Source organism: Lemur catta, chromosome 8 (genome assembly GCF_020740605.2).
Source record: "Lemur catta isolate mLemCat1 chromosome 8, mLemCat1.pri, whole genome shotgun sequence".
NCBI lineage: Eukaryota > Metazoa > Chordata > Mammalia > Primates > Lemuridae > Lemur > Lemur catta.
Window position 1 is genome coordinate 100,053,571 of NC_059135.1, and position 22,936 is coordinate 100,076,506.

The following is a 22,936-nucleotide window of genomic DNA, read 5'->3' on the forward strand; positions in this document are numbered from 1 at the left end:
ACTCTGGGAGGCTGAGGAAGGAGGATCCCTTGAGGTCAGGGGTTCAAGACCAGCCTGAGCAAGAGAGAGACCCCATCTCTACTAAAAATGGAAAGAAATTAGCCAGACAACTAAAAATAGAAAAAATTAGCCAGGCATGGTGGCGCGTGTCTGTAGTTGCAGCTACTTGGGAGGCTGAGGCAGGAGGATCGCTTGAGCCCAGGAGTTTGCTGTGAGCTAGGCTGACGCCACGGCACTCTAGCTCGGGCAACAGAGCAAGGCTCTGTCTGAAAAAAAAAATAAAAATAAAAAATAAATAAAAACAAAATCTGTTTGAAAAGCCAATTCACACTCAAACTCATTTTTTGCACTCCAGACTTTTAAAGCTGCAGGCTCGCCTAAAATATGCCTCAGGAGAGTCAGTCCAGGGAACCTCAGGGCACAGCGCCTTGGGGGGGGGGATGTTGTTCCACTGATGCGCATGTGCAAAGGGCTGACCAGCCACAGGAGGCCCAGCACCACTGCCAGGCACCACCAGGAGAAGGTGCAATTCCTCCTGCTCGTCTGCCATTCGGGATGCAGCCTACTGGTGTGAGGCCCGAGGGTGAGGGCAAAGCAGAGATCAACCACACATCTTCTCCCTGGGGCCACCCAAAGGTGGTAGTGTAGAGACACCTGGAGCCCAGAGATTTGCTGGGCATCACGAGGGTACAGGGGCCTGGGAGAACAGGGGCTGGGCCTGCATCTATTGGTTACTCTGTGAAGCTCAGAAGTGTTGTGACAAGCTGAAACACGGACGCTGTTAGAGGCAGTGTGGCATGGCGGAGTCAAGAACACAGACGCTATGGAGTCAGGCTACATGGGTTCTGATACTGTCTCGTACTCACTAACTGTATGGTCTTGGATAACTGCTTCACTTCTCTGGGCCTCAGTCTCCTCATCTGTAAAACAGGGTTGATAACAACAGTACCTGCCTCAGCCTCATAAGGATAAGGACAAAGAAACTCATGTATGAAGGTGCTTCCAAACTTTTTAGACACAGCACCCCTGTTTTATACTCTTAAAAATTATTGAGGGCCAGGTCATGTGGTTCATTCCTCTAATCTTAGCACTCTTGGAGGCCGAGGTGGGAGGATGGCTTGGAGCCAGGAGTTCGAGACCAGCCTGAGCAAAAGTGAGACCCTGTCTCTACCAAAAATAGAAAAATTGGCTGGGTATTGTGGCGAGTGCCTGTAGTCTAAGCTACTCGGGAGGCTGAGGCAGGAGGATTCCTTGTGCCCAGGAGTTGGAGGTTGCAGTGAGTTATGTTGACACCACTGCATTCTACCCAGAGCAACAGAGCAAGACTCTGTCTCAAAAACAAAAAGTATTGAGGATACTAAAGAGCTTTTATTTATGTGGGCTACCTCTACCAATATTTGCCGTATTAGAAATTAAAACAATTCATTTAAAAATATTTAATTTACAAACCGATAAGAAAACTATTCCATATTAACACAATGACATGTGTTTATAAAAACTAACTATATTTTCCAAAACAAAGATAATTACTAAGACTTTTGTACCCAGCCAAGGTGGAAAAGCAGGAACTGGACAAAATGTATCAAACAATCGTGTTCAGGGTACTGAACATCAGGCAGCAGAGGACAGTGATGCATAAGAGACAGGAAACAAACAGGGACCCGGGACTGGCCCCGCCTGCTGCTCTGATCGTGCTTCGCCCAGAGAGGAGGGACTGGGCAGACCCCGTGAGTGGCGGCACTGAGCCCAGGGGGACCAGGGCGGCTGGACACCACGGGATGGTCCCTGAAAGAAGAGGCAAAGGTCTCTAGAGGCTTCCCCAAGCACTCAGCCGAGTGCTGATAAGCACTTGTGTTCGAGAAAGCTGTCGTAGGCCAGGAAAGGGGTATCTGACAACTATAGGTAGGGGAGGGAAAGGGATTACCTGTGATGATTAATTTTATGCATCAACTTGCCTGGCCACAGGCTGCCCAGGTCAAACATTGTTTCTGGGGGTGTATGTGGCTGCGATTGCAGATGAGATGGCATTTGAACTGGGGGACTCAGGAAAGTAGATCTCCCCCCACGTGGGTGGGCCTCCTCCAGTCCTCTGAGGCCCTGGGCAGAACAAAAGGCAGCTGAAGCAGGAAGTCGTCCCTGGTTAACGCCTGCCTGCACCCTGCCACCTCCCCGCCACCTCCCCTGCTCTCCTGCCCCACACCGGCATTCACAGGGCCGGCTCTCCTGGCTCCCAGGCCTTCAGACTTGGACCCAGTTGCACAACAGCTCTCTGGGGGTTCCCCTTGCAGAGGGCAGAGCGTGGGGCTCCCTGGCCTCCATAATCACGCGAGCCAATTCCTCACAGTAAATCTCCTTTGTGTGTATATATTATAAAAATATATGTGTTTACATATCTTAGTAGTTCTGTTTCTTGGGAGAACCCTGACTAATACAGGGACTTGAAGGGAGGTAAGGTGGCCACACTTTGCTTGAACTGGCAAAATGCTGGCACCAGTAGAGTATGCATAAGTTCTGTATGTATGATTTTTTAGAACAACCACAAAAAAAAACAGCACAAAGAAATATGCCCATAAACACTACAGATAAATAACAATGGAATTCTAAAAACTGTTCAAGGATTACATAGGGAGGCAGGATGAGACGCACACAGCTGGGCTCTACCCCCAGGGCGCTCCGCTGAGTGCTGTCTCTTATTCACGGGGTATCCTCAAAATGACAGCGTTCCAGAGATGAAAACACATTAGTGGTCGCCTGGGGTTGGGAATGGTTGGGACAGGGGAGTGAGTGTGACTATAAAGGAGATTTCTGATCCATTAATGTAGAACGTCTTTCCATTCATTTAGATTTCCCTTAATTTCATTGAACCACGTGTCTTGTGGTTTTTAGTCTATAAGTCTTGCACATTTTTAGATAATTTATTTTTAAGTATTTTTTCTTTTTGATATGACTGTAAATGGAATTGCTTTCTGAATTTCCTTTTCAGCTAGTGCATAGAAACGCAATTAAATTTTGTATATTGATCTTATATCCTACAATCCTCCTAAACTTGTTTGTTAATTCTAACAGTTTCTCAGAAATTCCTTAGACTGATCTACATACAACATCTCATCATCTGAAAGTGGAGACAGTTTTACTTCTTTCCTTCCAGTTTTGAAGCCTTTTCTTTTTCTTGCCTATTTTCCCTGGCTAGAACCCCCAGTACACTGTTGAATAGAAGTAGAAAAAGCAGACATCCTTGTCTCATTCCTGATCTTAGGCTGAATATCGTCTTTCACCATTAAATAAGATTTTAGTTGTGGGTTTTTCGTAGATTCCCTTTATCATGTTGAGGAAATTCTCTTCTATGAATGTTTTTATTTGTTTGCTTTATCGAGAAATGGTGGTGGATTTTGTCAAATGCTTTTCCTATGTCTTTTGAAAGGATTACGTGAGTTTTGTCCTTCATGCTACCAGTGTGGTGTATTACAGTGATTGATGTTAATATGTTATACCAGCCTTGAATTCCTGGGACAAATCCCACCTGGCCATGGTGCATAATCTTTTGTATATGTTGCTGGAATTGGTTTTGCTAGTAATTAGTTAAGAATTTTTGTGTATATTCATGCTTTCCCTGATAAGGAAAGCATGCTTGATCCTGTCATGGACACGTTTAGCACACATGGAACCACCGCAGGCCCTGCTGACATGTTTTTTGTTTGTTTGTTTGTTTGTTTGTTTGTTTGTTTGTTTTAGACAAAAACCTCAGAAAAACTTTAGGTTTCACAGCATGAACCCCTCAGAGTCTGCCTGGGCACACGCCACATGCAGATTTTGGTGCTTTCTCACCCTTCTTGGTATAAAGGTAAGCAGTTCTATTACCAGGGGCTCAGGACAGCCTGGTTTTATTAGAGGGTGTATTATAGGAAAACCTAAGAGAGTGGGTCAAATGCTGGGCCATTCTGAGTGCCTCTAGACAGCATCCCCAGAAAAGCATCTGTTTTTGTTTTTAATGTTGATATTTACAGGTATAAATTTCCCCGTGCACACTGCTTTAACTGCATCTCATAAATTTTTATATTTTGTTTCTTCATTTTCATTCATCTCAAAGTATTTTCTAATTTCTTTTGTGATTTATTCTTTGACTCAGTTATTCTTAAGGAGTGTGTTACTTAATTTCCACATATTTGTAAAGTTCCCAAATTTCCTTCTGTTATTGATTTCTAATTTCATTCCATTGTGGTTAGAGAACTTACTTTATGTGACTTAAATATTCTTAAATTTATTGAGGTATGTTTTAATGGCCTATCATGTGGTCTACCCTGAAGAATGTTTCATGTGCACATGAGAAGAATGTATATATAGTTGTGGGGTGGGATGCTCCGCAGATGTTTCCTCCCCTTTTCTGTGCCATTATGTTATACATATTAAATCAGTATATGTTAAAAATCCAGCCAGACATTGTTATAATTATTGCTTTATGTAATCTTATGTAGTTTTAATGAATCTGTGAGAAGAAAGTGGAGCAATTGTACATTTATAGAGTTTGTTGTATTAACTTCTTATTTAGCATTTCTGATTCTCTTCATTCCTTCTTGTGGATCTGAGTCACCCTCTGGTGTCATTCCTCACTCCAAAACAGCTTCGTTCCCACCCATCTCCTTTGTACTATTATTGTCAAATAACATTTTGACAAAATGTTGACACATGTTACATTTCTATACGTGAAAAGCCCAATAATAAAATTCCATGTTTTCTAATGTAATTACTTTTTGTTAGAGAAAGATGAGGTCTCACTCTGTTGCCCACGCTGGAGTGCAGTGGCACAATCACAGCTCACTATGCCTCAAAATATGTGTGCCCCAGCCTGGGCAACAAAGCAAGATCCTATTTTTAAAAAAAATAATAATAAAATAAATTCTCTCAGATTTTCCTTATTTTGGAGTGTCTTTATTTTACCATAATTGTTGAAAGATAATTTTTCTGGGTATAGAATTCTTGGTTGATGGGATTTTTATTGTTGGTTTGTTTTTACTTTAAGTATTTTTTTTTTTTTTTTGAGACAGAGTCTCACTCTGTTGCCTGGGCTAGAGTGCCGTGGTGTCAGCCTAGCTCACAGCAACCTCAAACTCTTGGGCTCAAGCGATCCTTCTGCCTCAGCCTCCCGAATAGCTGGGACTACAGGCATGCGCCACCATGTCCGGCTAATTTTTTTCTATATATTTTTAGTTGTTGAGCTAATTTCTTTCTATTTTTAGTAGAGACGAGGTCTCGCTCTTGCTCAGGCTGGTCTCGAACTCCTGAGCTCAAATGATCCACCCGCCTCGGCCTCCCAATGTGCTAGGATTACAGGCATGAGCCACCGCGCCCGGCCTACTTTAAGTATTTTTGATATGTCATATCATTGCTTTCTGGCCTCCATTGTTTCTGATGAGGCATCATCTGTCAATCTTATTGTACTTTCCTGGTACATGATGAGTTGTTTTCCTCTTACTGCTTTTAAGATTTTCTCTTTATCTTTGGCTTTCAAAATTTGACTATAATATGTCTGGCTGTGGATCTTTTTGTGTTTATCCTATTTGAAGTTCATTGTTTCTTGGATGTTTAATGTTTTTCATGAAATATGAGGAAATTTTCAGGCATGACTTTACCATTTTTACCCTTTACCATTAATGTGTGTGTGGCTTGGATGTTGCTATCACAGTTCAGAGAGTTTCCTATGTGTGTGTGTGTGTGTGTGTACAGTTTATATTCAGCCAGAGACTAATAGCTTGGATTTCCTCGATCTGATTACTCCTAAGAATGTTGTCTTGGGCATGCACACAGTCTTCCAGACTCCCAGGAATATATGTGATTTTATGTGGTGTTTTTCATAATAAAAGTTAATTTTTTAATTATTATAATCACAAGTGGTTTGTTTTTCCTATCACCATTACACGCATGCTAGGGATAACAATACTTCCTCTATCATAAATGCTACTTGATCTTTTTAAAAGGCAATATTTACTATGCTTAGAATAACTGGACATGCTTAATAAAATAATTATAAAATATTTCAGTTTTTTTTACTAAGCAAAGAACCTAATTTTATACAATTTACACATAACTTTTAATGGTAGTAACAAAAACAATGAAATTATTTTACTTCTTGATATGTAACAAGACTTCAACTACCCAAAACATATAGTACAACCATATAAGAGAGTCTGTCATCAACATAATAGTCTTGGCATCTTATATATTATGTTCCCACTTTACATCAAGTCCTACTTATTAAAATAAAAATGAGTAAAGATGAGGAACAGGCAGCTCATAAAAAAGAAAGACAAATAACAAATAACAACACTGATGGGATGTATCAACCTCATTTGTAAGGAAAGAAATACAAATTTTTTTATGGCCTGGCATGGTGGCTCATGCCTGTAATCTTAGCACTCTAGGAGGCCAAGGTGGGAGGATCGCTTGAGGTCAGGAGTTCAAGAAATACAAATTTTTTAAATGACATACCATTTTTCAGTTATACTGGCAAAGATTAAATATATAAAAAAGATAACACCTACAATTGGCCAGGGAATATGTAGGTAGGAAGGTGTACTAACTGGAAGGGTAACTTGGACAGCATTTTTGAAGAGAAAATGGTAATACTTATCAAAGCTCTAAAAATGTTTAAGCCCTTTGAACCAGTCATTCCACCTCTGGAAACTTTCTTAAAGACATAATTAAGCATGTACATCAAAATGTATAAGGACACTCACTGCACCACTGCTTAATAAACTGCAGAAAATCAAATGTCTAACAGAAACAAATGAGTAAATTGTGGCACACCTTTCACGGCAGGCAGCGGCCTCCCCTCAATTCCGTTCTCCCAAACCCACCCTAGTTATTCTTTTTCAGCAGAGTCTACTTCTAAGAGACGGTAAAAATGTCATACATTGCCTTTCTCTGTGACCTGATCTGAGTCCATGGAAACTGAGAGAAAATCTGGGGCCTTTTGGGAGCGTAGAAATGGCCTTTCCTGCCTTTTAGACACAGTTTTACAAAGATAGAAAACTGGAAGTCACAGCAGCAGCTCCTGTGATTAAGAGGGGGTGGGCCTGAGGCAAAACCAATAAGCTGAGGCCAAGGCTAAAAAAAAAAGTGTCTTTAATGACACCTCTGAACCTCATGTTATTTAAGATAACAAATGTCCTTGGTTACTCACACCAATTATATTTGGACATTGTTACCTCTGGTCAAAAGCATCCTCCTAGTATTAGCCATACAATAGAGTACTTTAGAACCACTAAAAGTTATGTCACAGAGGTGTATTCATGAATAGTCAATGTGCAGTTAAAAAAATGATAGGCTGAGTGCAGTGGCTCACGCCTATAGTCCCAGCTACTTAGGAGGCTGAGACAGGAGGATCGCTGGAGTGAGCCCAGGAACTCAAGGTTACAATGAGCTGGGATCATGTCATTGCACTCCAGCTTGGGTGAAAGAGTAAGACTCTGTCTCTAAAAAAAAAATATATGTGTGTGTGTGTGTGTGTGTGTGTGTGTGTGTGTGTGTGTGTGTGAGTGTAAACAGTATGTTCCCATTTAAAAAAAAACCCAAATATGTTAATATGGATTCCTTTGCCAAACAAAAAGTCTGGAAAGATATTCAGGTTTTAAGAATAGTTCTCTGAAAGAGAAGATTTAATGTTTCCTTTTGCATATCTGCAGTTTCTATTTTTTCCTACAGTGAGCATGGATCACCTAAGATTGATTCTGCCATCCTTTCTGTTTCTAGCAATTCAATGCAATTTTGGAGAGGAAGAATAAACATGTATTCTAGTGAGCACTCTTGAACTGGAAGTCTGTGCTTTTAAGAGGAAAATTTTCACTTTTAAAAAAACTGTTTTGTGAAATAAAATTTGATACTATCAAGCATTTATTTTTTAGTGACTACGGAAGATTACAATTTTCACTTCCCTTTGTTACTCAGGAAATCATCATGACATTGTACCATATCATACTGGCTTCTGTGAAGCAAAAACAGTCCCAAAATGAAATATCTTCAGGTGTCATGGGAACAGCAGATGCTATGAAATCACTGAAGGTGGGAATAGTAAATTGCTTCTGGGTTGGTTTAGAATCATCTTGAGATGGAACATCCTGATGTCTACATCCATCAGGTTTCGTAAGAGCTACTGCAACAAAATGGTACTCATCTATTTTGCCTTCCTTAAATGCCCATTCTTTTTCTTCCTACCCATCCAAGAACAATCATATTTCTACATAAACTTGGCCTATACCCAAGTTTAATAGAGATACATCAAATTCAAACCACTGCAGTTCAAACCCTAGTCCCACACCAGTGGCTGTTAGGAAGCTTTCTTTCAGTGCCCAATTCCTCCTGTAAAACATCTCCAGCTGCATGCATTGGTCCATAATGCTTCTAATTGTCTCCCATTCTTTGTTGGTAAACTTTCTTTTCATAATGTGAAAGAATTCTGGAATTGAACCATCACCTGGGAAGCTAGTCTTCGTTATATCAGCTCCACCTTGCGGCTCAGGTTCAGCAGCAAGCACTGTGGAGTCCCCTGGACGAGAGACTTCAGCTTCGAAGTTGGTATAAGGATTCAATGAGTCCTTTGCAAGAACTGGTTTTCCTTTTGTAGTTCTTTGCAAACAGATACTATTCCAAGGGATATTGAGTTTCTCTGCAACTAATTTACTTATCATCACGTGACCAGCCACAGCTGCCTTAGCATCCCAGGCAAAGACGAACTGGCCAATGCTCTCCTTCTCAGGCTGGATCCACCATGCTGCCAGCAGCTATTCAGCTCAGCTCTGCAGCCAAGTGCCACAGGAAAAGGGCCAGCTCACGCCCTCCATGGATGGCACCAAGCAGAACCGCTTGGCTGGGAAAGCCATACACTTGATTTTCTTTTAGAGTCTGGCTTTCTAAGAGTTGCCCTGCATCAAAGTAGCTTCTTCTTCAATTGGTAATTGGTCAGAGGTTGTGCTTAAGCCCTTTGTGCCAGTGGAGCTTCTGCCCTGTGTTGACGGGTCTTTGTGCAGCTGGGGAACGTTTCCAGGTCTGCCCACATCTGGGTGTGATTGCTCCTGACTAGGTGAAGCCTAATGCTTGTACACAAACTGTCTGCCCCCCAGGGCTGACTGTGATCCCAGAAGGGCTCTTTCTAGGCCCTCTCTTTTTCCAGCTGTTAGATTTCCGATTGCTCTGCCATTCTGTTTGCTCCCACTAGCATCATGGAGGCACAAGCACCCTCATATCTACTCTCAACCAAAATATCTGTTGTTTTCAACAATACCCCTAGGCATGGAATTTTCCACCCTCTGTTCCCAATAAAATAATTCCCCTCAGACAGAGCTGGGAGCTCTTCATCCTTATGCCTGATCCTCTCCTGGGCAATCTCTGCGCCACTGGACAGGAGCCAAGTTAGGGACAGTAACCCACTTATCCCAGAGTGACACCTCTGCTCTACAAGTGAGCACTGGGGTGATGGTGGCTCTCAGTCTTCTTGGTTTGGCCCTCGTGGTGTGGGAGCTTCCCCTAAGAGGAAGCTGGGGTGGGACTGTGTAGAGATTGGGGTCTCAGTATTCTCAGCCTGCTGACCTGGAGCAGAGCTTCTGCCCTGCAGCTGGAGGCTGGGGCTGGGAGAGCCCTCCTCGCTTTGCACCAAGGAGAGCACCTGGAATAGATTCTGTGAGATGGAGCTGGCAGGGGAGGGAGTGGGTTGTGGCTCAGATTCCACATATTTCTTACTGAGATTTAAAAGATTTTCTTGAATGAATGTTTCTCCACTTGCTGTGTGCCCTTAGGACAATTTCAGAGACTTTATTGTTTTTAATAATTTTCTCCCGTGAAATGTGTGTTTTGTCAGGGAAAGGATCTAACATGTCCCGCACATTACCATTCCAGAAGTAGGTTCACTGCTGGTATTTCCTTTGCTGACTTTTCCTCTAGCAGCATGGAACGTGTGAGGCTCTGCTGGGCTCTCAGCTACTATGTGCACTTCTCCAGCCGGTGCTGCCTAATAACACACACTGTAAGATGCCCCGGCCGCTTTTTTATCGCCAATTCTTGTAGACTAAAAATAAAATACTAAGCATCCCCTGCCAACTGAATGCCCCCCCTCTTGGCCAAGGGAACCCCAGAGAAACCTTAAAACTGAGTTCCTGGCCGAGAAGGGGAGGTCAGACACACTTCATTACACCTCCTCCCTTTTGGAGTTCAGACACTTGACCAGCATTAACGCTGAAACAGAGGTCATAAGACTGACAAACCACTCTTTTTGACAGTAAGATACTAAATTATTAACAAGACCTAAGGCCACGCAGGGCAAAGTTTAAATCACCTGCAGGCCATCAATGTGCTTAACAGATCACTGGAGTCTATATTGTGGCTTGCCTCTGATTAACAGACTTCCTTATCTTAACTTAAAACATCCCAAGCCTTATGTGGAGAGACAGGAACACTCATACACTGCTGGTGGGACTGCAAACTAGAGCAACCCCTGTGGGAAGCATTATGGAGATACCTTAAACAGATTCAAGTAGACCTACCATTCGATCCAGCAATCCCATTATTGGGCATCTACCCAAAAGAACAAAAGACATTCTATAAAAAAGGCAACTGCACTCAAATGTTTACAGCAGCACAATTTACAATTGCAAAGATGTGGAAACAACCCAAGTGTCCATCAATACATGAGTGGATTAATAAAATATGGTATGTGTATACCATGGAGTACTACTCAGCTATAAGAAATAATGGTGATATAGCACCTCTTGTATTTTCCTGGATAGAGCTGGAACCCATTCTACTAAGTGAAGTAACCCAAGAATGGAAAAACAAGCACCACATGTACTCAATCAAATTGCTTTCACTGATCATCACCTAAGAGCACATTTAGGAATAACACTAATCGGGTGTCGGGCAGATGTTGGGGGAGGAGGGGATGGGTGTATACATACATAATGAGTGCGGTGCACACCGTCTTGGGAATGGACACACTTGAAGCTCTGATTCAGGGGGGCAAGTGCAATATATATAACCTAAACTTTTGTACCCCTATAATATGCTGAAATTAAAAAAACAATAAAATAAAGAACAAGGAAAAAAAAACATTCCAAGGCTTTAGACAAAGCTTCATCTCTTTAACGAATTACAAAGCAACGAATCTCTAAACCTACCTGTAACCTGAACTGCCACCCCCACTAGATGTCTTGCCTTTTCTGACCAAACCAATGTATACCTTCCACGTATTGATTTATTATTTTACCTTCAATTCTTGTCTCCCTGAAATGTATAAAACCAAACTGTAACCCAACCAAGGTGGGACGACTTACTCAAGACTTCTTGTGTGTCACTCCCGGGCCTCAGTCACACACAGTGGCTCAGAATAAACCTTTTTCAATTATTTTAGAGTTTGGTTTATTCCCACTAACATTCTAAAAGTGGTAAGAAACAAATTTTGTCTTTTACATTATTTAAATTATCTAAATCATTCGATTCCTTTGAGTCCTGAAGTATTGGTCTTAAAGTGATATTGCAACTTAGCTGGCACAGTATTATTTGAAAATGTTCTATTGCATTAAATACAACAAACTAAATTACTAACATATGGAAGACAGAATGCACTGAACAATTAAAGAGGTGATTTTATTCAGTCTGTTGCAATAGGGAGAAGGTTGATTAACGATGGACATCTCAAAGAAAAGGAAGGGGCCCGTGGCTTTATAGAGACAGGTTAACAAAGGAGTCATGGTAACGGGTGGAGGTGGGTCCCAAGTGCAAACACAGGCTGGTCCTTTGCAGTCAGCCGTACCCTAGAACATAAAGGGTGGGGAATTTCTCAGCCATCATTGCTTTCCAGGGGCACAAGGCTCAAATACAATTCAACATGCTGTTCCCTCAGTTATCGGTCATCACTGAACAACTCAGAGGCCGTCATAAACCTCCTGAGTGGGTGACACAGGGTCTAGGAAATTGTCTTTCAGGGATTCCCATCTGTGTTGCTCCTGTACAAACAGCTGAACCATCTGTTAGAAGTGAAAACCATCTGCCTAAAATGAAAAGGGAGAAATATTAATATAAAAGCCTGTGTCAGAGTGAAGAGCTTGGAGCTGACCTGTAAAGTGTCTTTTCTGGTGAATTCCAAGAGGCAGTGAGGAAAGGCTTCCAGCGATTCAACAGCACGGCTCCCTGAGCTTCTTAAAGCTCCCAAGCTCAGAGGCCAGTATTCTTTGCGATGGCACAGTCCTGGTTGACTCCCAGATAAGGGCCTGTGTGACCCAAGCCTTCTGCCCGCTTGTCCAGGGAGAAACCCAGCCCACGAAGGGTCTGCTGTGGTGGTGAGTCCTTCCCCGTCAACCGTCGTGCTGCAGTTTGCAGGACTGGTCTATATGTGGGTCTACATGTGGGTCTTTTGACCACCTAGAGTCCCAGTAAGGATCTGGGCAGCCAGGCTTTCGTTCTTGGTGACTGTGATGCCAAGTCGGGCAGGAAGGAAACGTTTGTTTAGACAGTTATAACCAATATTGATGGAAACTGGGAAAATTCAAAGTTTGGCAATTGACAATATGGGCAACGTAGCAGGATCCAGTGCAGTCTGCAGGTAGGTGCCAAAATCTATTCTTCTACTTGCGGGTGGGGGAGTCAGTTAAGTTTCTACCAGATAAGATGGAGTCTGCACATCTGTCAGTCACCTTCAATCTACAAGAGGCGCAAAACAGCCCAGGGAGGTGCATGGGGCTGCAGCCCAGTAACCTGGAGTAACGGGCTGTGAAGTAGACATAGTTTTCCACTGAAACACAATTCTTTTTCTGTAGTCTCTCCCCTATTTTGATAAAAAAACAAAAAACAATCTCAAAAAAAGGTTATTCTTGACCACACACACACACACCCCTGGTCTAATTAAATTTCACCCAGTCACTTTCCCAGGCTCAGCAAGAATGGTCCTTTGCCATCCACCTCCTACGTTCACTTTGCTGGAAGTTGTCATAAGGAATGTCAGGTGGGACTTTTGTAAAACCACCTGAGGCCAGCAAGCCAAGGTGAGAACTTCCCACCAGATCTCACCTGCAGCGCCCTATAGATTTGGGCAAATTTCTCTCTTCTACAGGTTCCCAAAATGTCCTAAGTGTCCTGGGCCTGTCAGGAAGTGACCTTCCTTACTCAGGGTAATTCTGGGAATGCTGTAAACCAGATACCAGGCTGGTTTTCCCAAGAGGGTTTTGTAAGCATCGGCTCCATAAAGCCGACTGTAACTCCTTAAAAGTGTCTGATGTGTCTGATTAAATGAGCATCATTATCAAATATGACATCCCAGGCAAGGCCTTGGTTGCATAACCAATGTTTCCAATTATTTCCCATTAACAAAGAAAGACCAATTCTTACTGAATTTATGACAATAACTTATAATGCCACGAAAATAAGAACACTTAGTAAGAGTTTTTAATTCTAGAGGGGTTAGGCAGGAAGAAATCGTAGCCTCCAGGGTGGCTGGCCACTTGTCCCACCCGCCTCCTGTGGCCGAGGTCCCCCAGGGAACACGCGGGCAGAGGAGGGTGCGCATAGGCGCGCGCGCGCGCGCACACACACACACACACACACACACACACACACACTCGCAGGGCTACGGCCAGAGGAAGCCAAAAGGGACAGACTCGTGGGAGCAGCCAGCAGGTGGGCGCAGGGCTCCTCACCCCCAGGCCCCCTGGGGCATCGCGTCTTCCTGTGAGAGGCCCGCTGCTGGCAGCGCCCAGGCTTGGCAGCTGAGGGTGCCCAAGGGCACGCCCAGACAGTGGGAGGGGACGTCCCAGTTGGGCAAGGCCACCACCCTGAAGGCTCACTGAGCAGCGAGAAACCCAGGGACAGGCCGTCGGCTAGCGATGCTACTGTAGGAGATGGTCTATTTCCTCATTTTCCCCTGGAAGCCTCAGGGGACAACCCGGAGGAGCGCTCGCAGAGACGCTGACCACCCAGCATCCCCGGATCCTTCGCAGGAACAAGCCATCCCCAGCCCCGGTGCATGTGTGGCCAGTCCCTGCACTGCACCAGACTCTGCCACCCACTCACCAAATGCCAGGAGCACCCCCTGGGTATGGGGACAATCCAAAATGTTCCCTGTATTTCCAACACGCTCCAGAGCTGCACTGGCCATACAGTAGCCACCAGCCACACGTGGTCTTTATAAATATAATTTTATAAAAAGTATAAGATTATATTATATACATCATATATAACATGTGTGCATCATAATAATGTTTTAAATATAATTCAGTATAAATAATGAATTAACTAAAATTAAAAATTCAGTTCCCCAGTTGCACTGGCCACCTCTCAGGTGCTCAGGGCCACATGTGGCTCGTGGCTGCCGAGTTGGCCAGGGCTGGCCCACAGCCTGCCACCGGTGCAGAATCTCTGCGGGCCGGCATCCGTCTGGAGGCTCCGCTGCCCCAGGGTGGAGCGAGGATCATGTCCTTCGCCACTCTGCCTGCGCAAGGTCACCAGGGCCAGGCCCTCGTCCTGGACAGGGACTGAGTGGTGGAGGCAGCCAGGCACCCCGTGCCCAGGGATAAGCCCGGCCGCTTACCTGAGCTTAACAGACTCAAGTTTGCCAGAAAAGCCAGGGCACCTAAGACTGCAATGGGCTGGGAAGCAGGGGTGCAAAGAAGTGAGACTCGAGATCACAAACATGCAGGCAGTTGGTATTTTTTTAAAAAATAAAAGAGGAGGCCGGGCGAGGTGGCTCACGCCTGTAATCCTAGCCCTCTGGGAGGCCGAGGCGGGTGGATCGCTCGAGGTCAGGAGTTTGAGACCAGCCCGAGCGAGACCCTGTCTCTACTAAAAATAGAAATAAAATTATCTGGACAATTAAAAATATATATAGAAAAAATTAGCCGGGCATGGTGGCGCATGCCTGTAGTCCCAGCTACTCGGGAGGCTGAGGCAGGAGGATTGCTTGAGCCCAGGAGTTTGAGGTTGCTGTGAGCTAGGCTGACGCCACGGCACTCACTCTAGCCCGGGCAACAGAGCGAGACTCTGTCTCAAAAATAATAAATAAATAAATAAATAAATAAATAAATAAAAAATAAAAGAGGAAACTCTCCAAGGCACTGGCAGTGTCACCAGCCAGTACACAAAGGGCTGCACAGTGGCTGCGCAGGCCAGGCGGCCGCGGGCGTGGACGGGGACCAGACGCGGAAAGCCCGGCGTCAGCAAGGCCACGGAAGAGGTGTCTGGGCTGCAGGGCCCAGAGGGACCCCAGAGAGTGGCAGTGGGAGCCGCAGGAGCCTAAGGGGTCCTAGGATGCCGGGGTGGTGGGAGGGGATTTGGAATCGAATCTTTAGGAGCGGAAGCCACTGAAGATTGTTGGGCAGAGGAGGACGTGACCCGATTTCGGGTGGCTGCCAGCAGACCCGCCACGCTGAAGGAGGCGGCAACTGGGCAGCTCCGGTCCCCGCCGGGCCAGGGCGGAGAGAGCGCAGCGGAGCGGGCCAGACAGCGAAGGGAGAGGCCACCGTGAAAACCTCTCAAGGTCTCCCCAGAGTACGGAGAGGACCTGGTGAACAGGGTGCTGCTTCGCCCGCGCGCGCCCTGCGGGAGCTGGGAGCCGGATCCCCCCGCTGAGATCTGACCGCGGCCAGAGGGCGCTGCGGGCACCGGAGGGGCCGTGCGGGTATTTGGAGGGGAGGAATGTTCTAGGAGAACCAACAAAGGCACTGAAGTGGGAACATGTTTGACAGATCCAGAGACAGCAACGCCACCACGTGCTGCCCAGACTGCAGGAAGCTGCCGCGGGGGAGGTGGCGGGGTCCTAGGGCGGCGCAGGGAGCGCACGACCTGACCCACGCGGACGAGTTGCCCGGCGACGTGCGAGCAGCCGTGAGGAGGGCACAGGCCGAAGCAGGGGACGCGGGGCCAGCCGCGGAGGAAACGGTCTGGTTTGGGATCTCTTTCCAAGGTGGAGCTGGTGTGATTTATTGACGTGAGGAAGGAAAGGGGTGGTTACAGATTTGGGGGCTGCAGGGGGGAAATCGGGAATGAAGTGTTTGGTTCCACATGTCCTTTTCCAGGGCCCTATTAGCGCTGGGTGGAGGGGTGAGGGAGGCGCTGCATGCAGAGGGTTTCCGGCGACATGGGCTGGGTGAGAGGGTGAGGAAACAGGTGTCTAGAAGGAAAAGAGGAGATGCCCCAGGGCACGACAACGCTTAGGGCACAGGAGGAGGAAGAGCCAACAAGGAAGCCCTCAGCACTGTGCCAGCCACCCGCTGGTTTTAAGGACACAGCGACGGTGTGGAGCTGCGCTGAGCTTCAGGAGGCTGAGGACTGAAACTCGCTGGACTCAGCAACACAGACGCATTTGGTGACTCTGTCACCAACATTTTGCTGGCACGGGGAAATGAAGGCCTTGTTGACAAGCTTCAAGGGAGAAAGGGAGGAAAGAGGAGACTTAGAATGCATCGTGCTGCAGTGCTAGAGCAAGGCCTTTTGTTACGCCCTTCCATCAGCGCTGCCCGTGCCTTGTACAGTACTGCCCCCAAAGAAGGCCTTTCGGCAAGTGGGAAGCTCACAAGGTTAGAAACCAGAAACCACGACCTCTAATCCTGCCCTATCGCCAATTTTCTTGGTGACCTTGGGCTGGTTACTTAACTTCTCAGTATCTTGGTTTCCCTCACCTATAAAACGAGCAGGACAATCCCTGCCTTTTCCATCTGCATAAACGATCAGGTAACATCACTTATGTACCCATTCTGCTTTCTGTCTCTGTGCGTTTGACTAGTATCTCATATAAATGGAATCATACAGTATTTGTCTTTTTAGTGACTGGCTTATTTCACTTAGCATAATGTCAAAATTATGCTTCATCTTGTAGGATGTCAAAATTTTCTTCCTTTTTAAGGCTAATATTCCATTGTATGTCTACATAACATTTGGTTTATCTATTGCTGGATACTTGGGTTGCTTCCACCTTTTGGTTATTGTGAATAATGCTGCTATGAACATTTGTGTTCAAGTATCTTGAGATCCTGCTTTCAATTCATTTCAATATACACCGAGGGTGGAATTGCTGGATGGTAATTCTACTTTTCATTTTTTGTGGAACCGCCATGTTTTCCACAGTGGCTGTACCATTGTACATTCCCAACAACAGTATACATGTACAAGGGTTCCAATATCTCCACATCCTTGCCAGCACTTGTTATTTTCTGTTTTCTTTTGTTTTTTTTGATAGTAATCATCCTAATGGTTTAGCCCACGGTAAGTGATCAGGATGGGCACTATGATGATCAAGTGAGGTTAACAAATCAGAATGTATTTTGAAAAAGAATTGTATGTGTCAGGATCCAACCAGGAAAATGGAAAGCATTGAAAGGAATTTAATGAGGGAAATTGGGTGTACAGGTGAGGGAAAGGCTGAGAAGCCACGCAACAGAAAGTCATTAACACATGTGCCCAGAGTAGAGGACAGAGGAGTGTTATCAGTCCATTGGCGGGGGTCACCGAGGGGAAGCCAAGGTGGTGAGGGGAGCTATGGAGGCCCACAGGGAAAATACCTGGCTTCTCCCACCAGGGCCTCCCATTGGCCAAACCTAGCTAGAAGCCAAGTGACAGAAAAGTACGCAAACAGCCTACAGAGGTCAGTACAGCCTCCTACGTCCCCCAAAAGAGGGAGAGCAGGGAAGGCACAGTCTTCTGGGGCAAAGAAGCCAAAGATCTGTACAATAGTAAACTGCTGTGTAATTTATCCATATTGCACCTCAAAATACACAAAAGACCTCCATGCCATCACATCTTAAATTCACCATAGCCATTTTTAACGTCTAGCAAAACAGGCTGGGGCTTTTAGTCAATGGCTTCGGAAAGCATCGATTAATACAAAGGTTTTCAGGCACCTTTACCGCATTGAAATTGACAGCTGTGCCCATTCAGTCAACATAGGTTTGTTATTGTATCTTTGCAGCAAGATTGTCAGATCCTAGGGAAAGAGAAGAGACCGTGTCCTTAAGGAGCACCTGGCACAGCCTTAACAAATGAACTTTGACAATCATGAAAGTGAGAACTCAGATAAAGTGCACCTAAGTGACTAGCAGCTGCAGGAGGAAGCTGAAGGGAGAAACCCTGAGAGGTCTGGAGGGGTGTGACCTGAGAACCACAGGCAGACACTCTCCAGGAGGCTCTGAGAGTAGAGCACGTGGGAGTCACCTCAGAATAGATCAGGATTGACTGGAATACGGGCAAACTTGTCAGACATTTGACGATGAGTCAGGAGACCTGGGCCCAGAGATGTCTGGAGAGGCGAACCAAAGACACACAACCAGGAGCACCAAGTCTTGCACGTGGAGCATGAAGGAGTCAAGGATATTGTCAAACCTCTGGCCAAAACAAGGAACAGAAGAAAGAAGTGGGTTGATGTCAGTGGGAGTTAACCCTTCCTCTATCAACTCTATGGTAAGCGATCAGGATGGTCATTTATTATCAAGTACGGTATCAAATCAGAATGCAACCCGCCCCCAAAGAAACCACCGAGTCCTGCAGGTCTGAACGTTTTAATAAAAAATTAAATTTTGAGATAATAGTAGATTTGCATGCAGGTGTAAGGAACGATAGAGCCCGTGTACCCTTCACTCTGATTCCTCCATCTTGCAAACTATAGCTCAGTATCACAGCCGTGGTAGACACTGACAAAGTTAAGGACCCTGCACATTTCCACCAGCAAAGGGTCCCTTGAGTGACCTTTCAGAGCCACGGCCACTCTCTCCCCCCAACTTTTAATGCTGACAGGAATTATCCTGGCCGTAGGGCGCCTACTCCGAACAAGGAACAGCGTGAGGCGCTGGCGGGTGACTGCGGAAAGACCTCGGGGTAGAACCTGCACGCCCGCTGCCCAGGCACTGCCCGAGCACTTCCGCGCGCGTCGCCGGCCCCGCCCCTTCCGCCGCGGCCGACCAACCGCCGCCCGAGGGCCGAGCAGAGCCGGAAGTGGACCGCAGCCCCGCGCTCCCGTCGCCCTGTCCGAGATGGCGGATCTCCATCGCCAGCTACAGGAGTACCTGGCGCAGGGGGAAAGCGGCAGGACCGGCGGCCGCGGAGCCGCTGCTCGCCGCGGGGGAAGCGGAGGGGTCCGCGGCCGGGGACGGACCGGCGTGGGCGTGGCTAGGCCGCGGGGGCCTGCGCTGGACGTGGGCGCGGAGCCCCGCGGAGCCAGCGGCGGCGGGCCCGGCGTGCGTGCCGAGGGTGACGCGCGGGCAGCGGCTGGCGGCGGGCGGCGGGTGCCTGCTGCTGGCGGCGCTCTGCTTCGGCCTGGCCGCGCTCTACGCGCCCGTGCTGCTGCTGCGCGCGCGCAAGTTCGCGCTGCTCTGGACGCTGGGCTCGGCGCTGGCGCTGGCGGGAGGCGCGCTGCTGCGGGGCGGCGCGGCGTGCGGGCGCCTGCTGCGCGGCGAGGAGGCGGCGTCGCGGCCCGCACTACTCTACGCGGCCGCGCTGGGCGCCACGCTGTACGCGGCGCTGAGTCTGCGCAGCACGCTGCTCACGGTGCTGGGCGCCTGCGCGCAGGTGGCCGCGCTCCTGGCCGCGCTGCTCGGCCTGCTGCCGTGGGGCGGCGGCTCCGCGCTGCGCCTCGCCCTCGGCCGCCTGGGCCGCGGCGCCGGCCTCGCGAAGGCCCTGCCCGTGTGAGAGCCCGCGCCGTCGGGAAGGACGAGGAGCCGGCGCCGGCCAGCACCGTCGGGGACCAGCCAGCCGAGCCAGGGACTGGGCGGGCCGGTTCGTTAGCCGCCCGCCGCCCGCCGCGACACGGCCCGCAGACACGCGGACGGCGCGGGGCAGAGGCCCGCCCTTGACTGTGCCGGCCGCTCCGTGGACTCGGAGCGCCTGCTGCGACGCACGAACAGTGTCAGAAGCTCCTCGACTTCAGCGTTTTGTGCTATACTCGGCTCGGAAAACGAGATCTTGTCATTGAATTGGTGATAGTATGCTGTAACACGGCAATTGGAGGTTGCTTTAGCATTGTTTGGTCTTAGACTTGAGCTGAGAAAAAAACAATAGCTTTTCTTTGAATTGGCTGCTTTTGTGATTTTTCTCAGTTTTATCTTTTACCTTCTTGTCATTTAAAAAATCCAGTGGTCGATGTTTAGTTACAATAACTTTTGGTTTTGTTTGGCTATAGGTAAGACTTGGAAATTATTTTCTTCAGTATGAATCTAGAAGGATATCAGGTTAAACACTGAATTTAGCCATTGGATTTTTAAAAGTACTTATTTTAGTTAAAACGGCTAATCTCGGTTATTTTCTTAAAAGGAACTGCAAATATGGTGCTTTATAACGAGAGGAAAATTAGTTCTTTATTACACACGAAAGCAATAGACCAAAAGAAACTTTCTGCCCCCAAGAAAATGGTAGCCTGGAAGGTGCATGTAAAAAAGGCAGTAGAGGTCTCTGTGCAGAACTGGGCTTGGAATACTGGCAGATAGGAAGATAATTCTGCATCTAGAATTCCCATATTTGGTGGTGAACATAAATTTTCTATGAGATCTAATTTTATGGTTTGCTTTTTAAACTGTATATTACAATTTTCAGGCAGATCTTAAGGTGCTTTAGATGCTTTTTCGTACTTACTTGCTAAATTTCCTTCATTTTAGGTTCAGCGCTTTTACCCACCTTAATTTATTGCCAGAAAGTATGGGGCCAATATTCTGATGAGTTCCAAAAAACCACATATTTTGTCAATAGCTATAAACCAGGAAATAAAATATTTAGAATTTAAAAATTCTGTGCCAAGGGTTCTCATGCTTGGTTGCACATCAGAATTACTTGAAGAGCCCCAATGAGGTCAATTCAGTCTAAATATCTGGGAGGTAGGACCCAGGCACCAACATTGTTTTTAAAGCTCCCCAGATGATTCCATGTCCAGCCAAGGTTGAGAACCACTTCTAGGCATTGGCTTGCACAATTTGAAAATAATTGTTTTCCAGAGCTGGAAAACAGTGTTGCCGTAATAGTGTGTCATGCAGCAACAGAGCACTGTTTCTTCCTCCAACCCCAAAACTTTGTGTTCCTAGGTCAGTGCCCTAAGTCCTGTCGCAAGAAATGACACTAAAGTGGCCAACGTCCACACTCTAGGCTTCGTATTTGCTAAGAATACTGTCTTGTTCCCGTCATTAAAGTTACCTACCTCAAGAGGGTGCTTATGAGAGCAAATGCAGTATTTTCAGGGATTTATTTTTTTAATTGGAAAGACTTGTGCCATTGGTTGCTCTTTCTAGTCCCCTAGTTAAATTTGTTCTAGTTCTGAATTTATGTGGCTGGAAATTCTATAATGTTTAACACATTTTTATGTTGATGCTATTCTATTTCTTAAGTAAAATTTTAAAGCTTCCATGCAGCTCATTGGGGTGGCATGCACCTATAGTCCCAGTTACTGGGGAGGCGGAGGCCCGGGGGAGGGGGCAGGGATCACTTAGCCTGGAAATTCTGGGCTGTTGTGCACTGTGCTGACCCAGTGTCCTCACTAAGTTTGGCCTCAATATGGTGATCTTCCAGGAGCAGGGGACCAGCAGGTTGCCTAAGGAGGGGTGAACCAGCCCAGGTTGGAAATGGAGCTGGTCAAAACTCCCACACTGATCATTAGTGGGATCACACCTGTGAGTTGCCACTGCACTCCAGCCTGGGCAACATAGCCAGACCTCATTTCTTAAAAAAAAAAAAAAAAAAAAAATGCTTCCAGTGTTTTTCTCAAGAATTCAAACAATTCAAAATTGTTTGAAAATTTTTATAAAATTCAAAGCATATCTAGTATGTATTTTGATAGTTATGTTTTAAAATGTTATATATATCCTGAGTATTTAATAAATGCATAATGTAGAGACTTCTGTTTTCTCTAAATGAATTCTCAAAATGTGATCCGGTTATATGTTTACTGTGGTACTGTGTTATTAAAGTTAAAGCCTAAAGTGTTAATAAAATTCTTTCCACCTGAATCTCAGAAAAAGGGGCCTAATCTTGATATGGGTTTGGTCTCTGGATCCCTTTTTAGCTTCTTTGAATATGACTATAGTTTATGTCTAAGTTATACCAGTGGAGGGTAAGGAAAGAATATCCACAAACCTAAAGCAATCTTGAGCTTCCTAGTAGCATGTTTATGGTGGGGTGTTGATAAAATGTTTTTAATTTCAAAGTAAAAAAAAAATTACTCGGAGTCTCTAGGTGAGTGTGTGTGGTCAGTACTTTCTCACTTCACAAAAATAACTTTTACCATTTTTTTACATTCATAGAGAACCAGTTAGGAGATTTTTATATACTATCAAACTGTCAGACTTCCAGCACCACTAAATATGTCAAGTAAACTTGATTCTGATGCCAAACTGAAGCTGGCAATGTAATGAAGTGTTAGGGTGGCCATAGGAATGTCCTTTTAATAATAAAAGTTTTCTTATATTCATATAGAAAGTATCATGGCATATCTCAAACTGAATTTTTAGCTTCCAATCCAAACTGAACTAAATGTTACATTTATTTAAAACAAGAATTTGCCATGAACAAGATCATTCTGGCTTACTATGAGTTAGAACTATCCTCTGCCTTAAACACTGGTATTTCCACATAGCTAGTATAGAAGAAGAGATTTAAGTTTTAGGAGAGATTTTGGTCCATTCCTTTTCAACTTAATGTGTGAAATGATTTAAAGTTTTCAAAAGGGTATGTGTAGTTAGCCTGGCTTACATCAAGTTCCTCTCCTCACAAGACAATGCAAATCTAAAGTGTGATTATTAAGGAGATGCAACGAAGGGAGAGCCCCTAGTTGGACAGCCAGAAGTTTAAGTTTTTCTTCAGGGTATAATTTTCCATCTGCTAGAGCATGACTGACCAAGGCTTTGAATCTACTTCAAACTACATTAGAGTAGTTTTCACGTATTCCTCACTATAACAAAAATAGGGTGACAGGATGGCTAGATGAGAATCTGTTGAA

The 22,936-nt window shown here is 45.8% G+C and overlaps 1 protein-coding gene and 1 pseudogene across 1 annotated transcript; one reads left to right on the forward strand and one right to left on the reverse strand.

Moving 5' to 3' along the window:
* Positions 1–834: 834 nt before the first annotated feature.
* On the reverse strand, positions 835–8,873 carry LOC123644146 (annotated as a pseudogene).
* Positions 8,874–18,992: 10,119 nt separating this feature from the next.
* Positions 18,993–20,028, forward strand: SFT2D3 (SFT2 domain containing 3). The gene is given in 2 exon segments (XM_045558850.1): positions 18,993–19,034; positions 19,036–20,028. Coding segments are annotated over 2 exon segments (654 nt in total). The 3' UTR covers positions 19,648–20,028.
* The last annotated feature ends 2,908 nt before the right edge of the window (positions 20,029–22,936 follow it).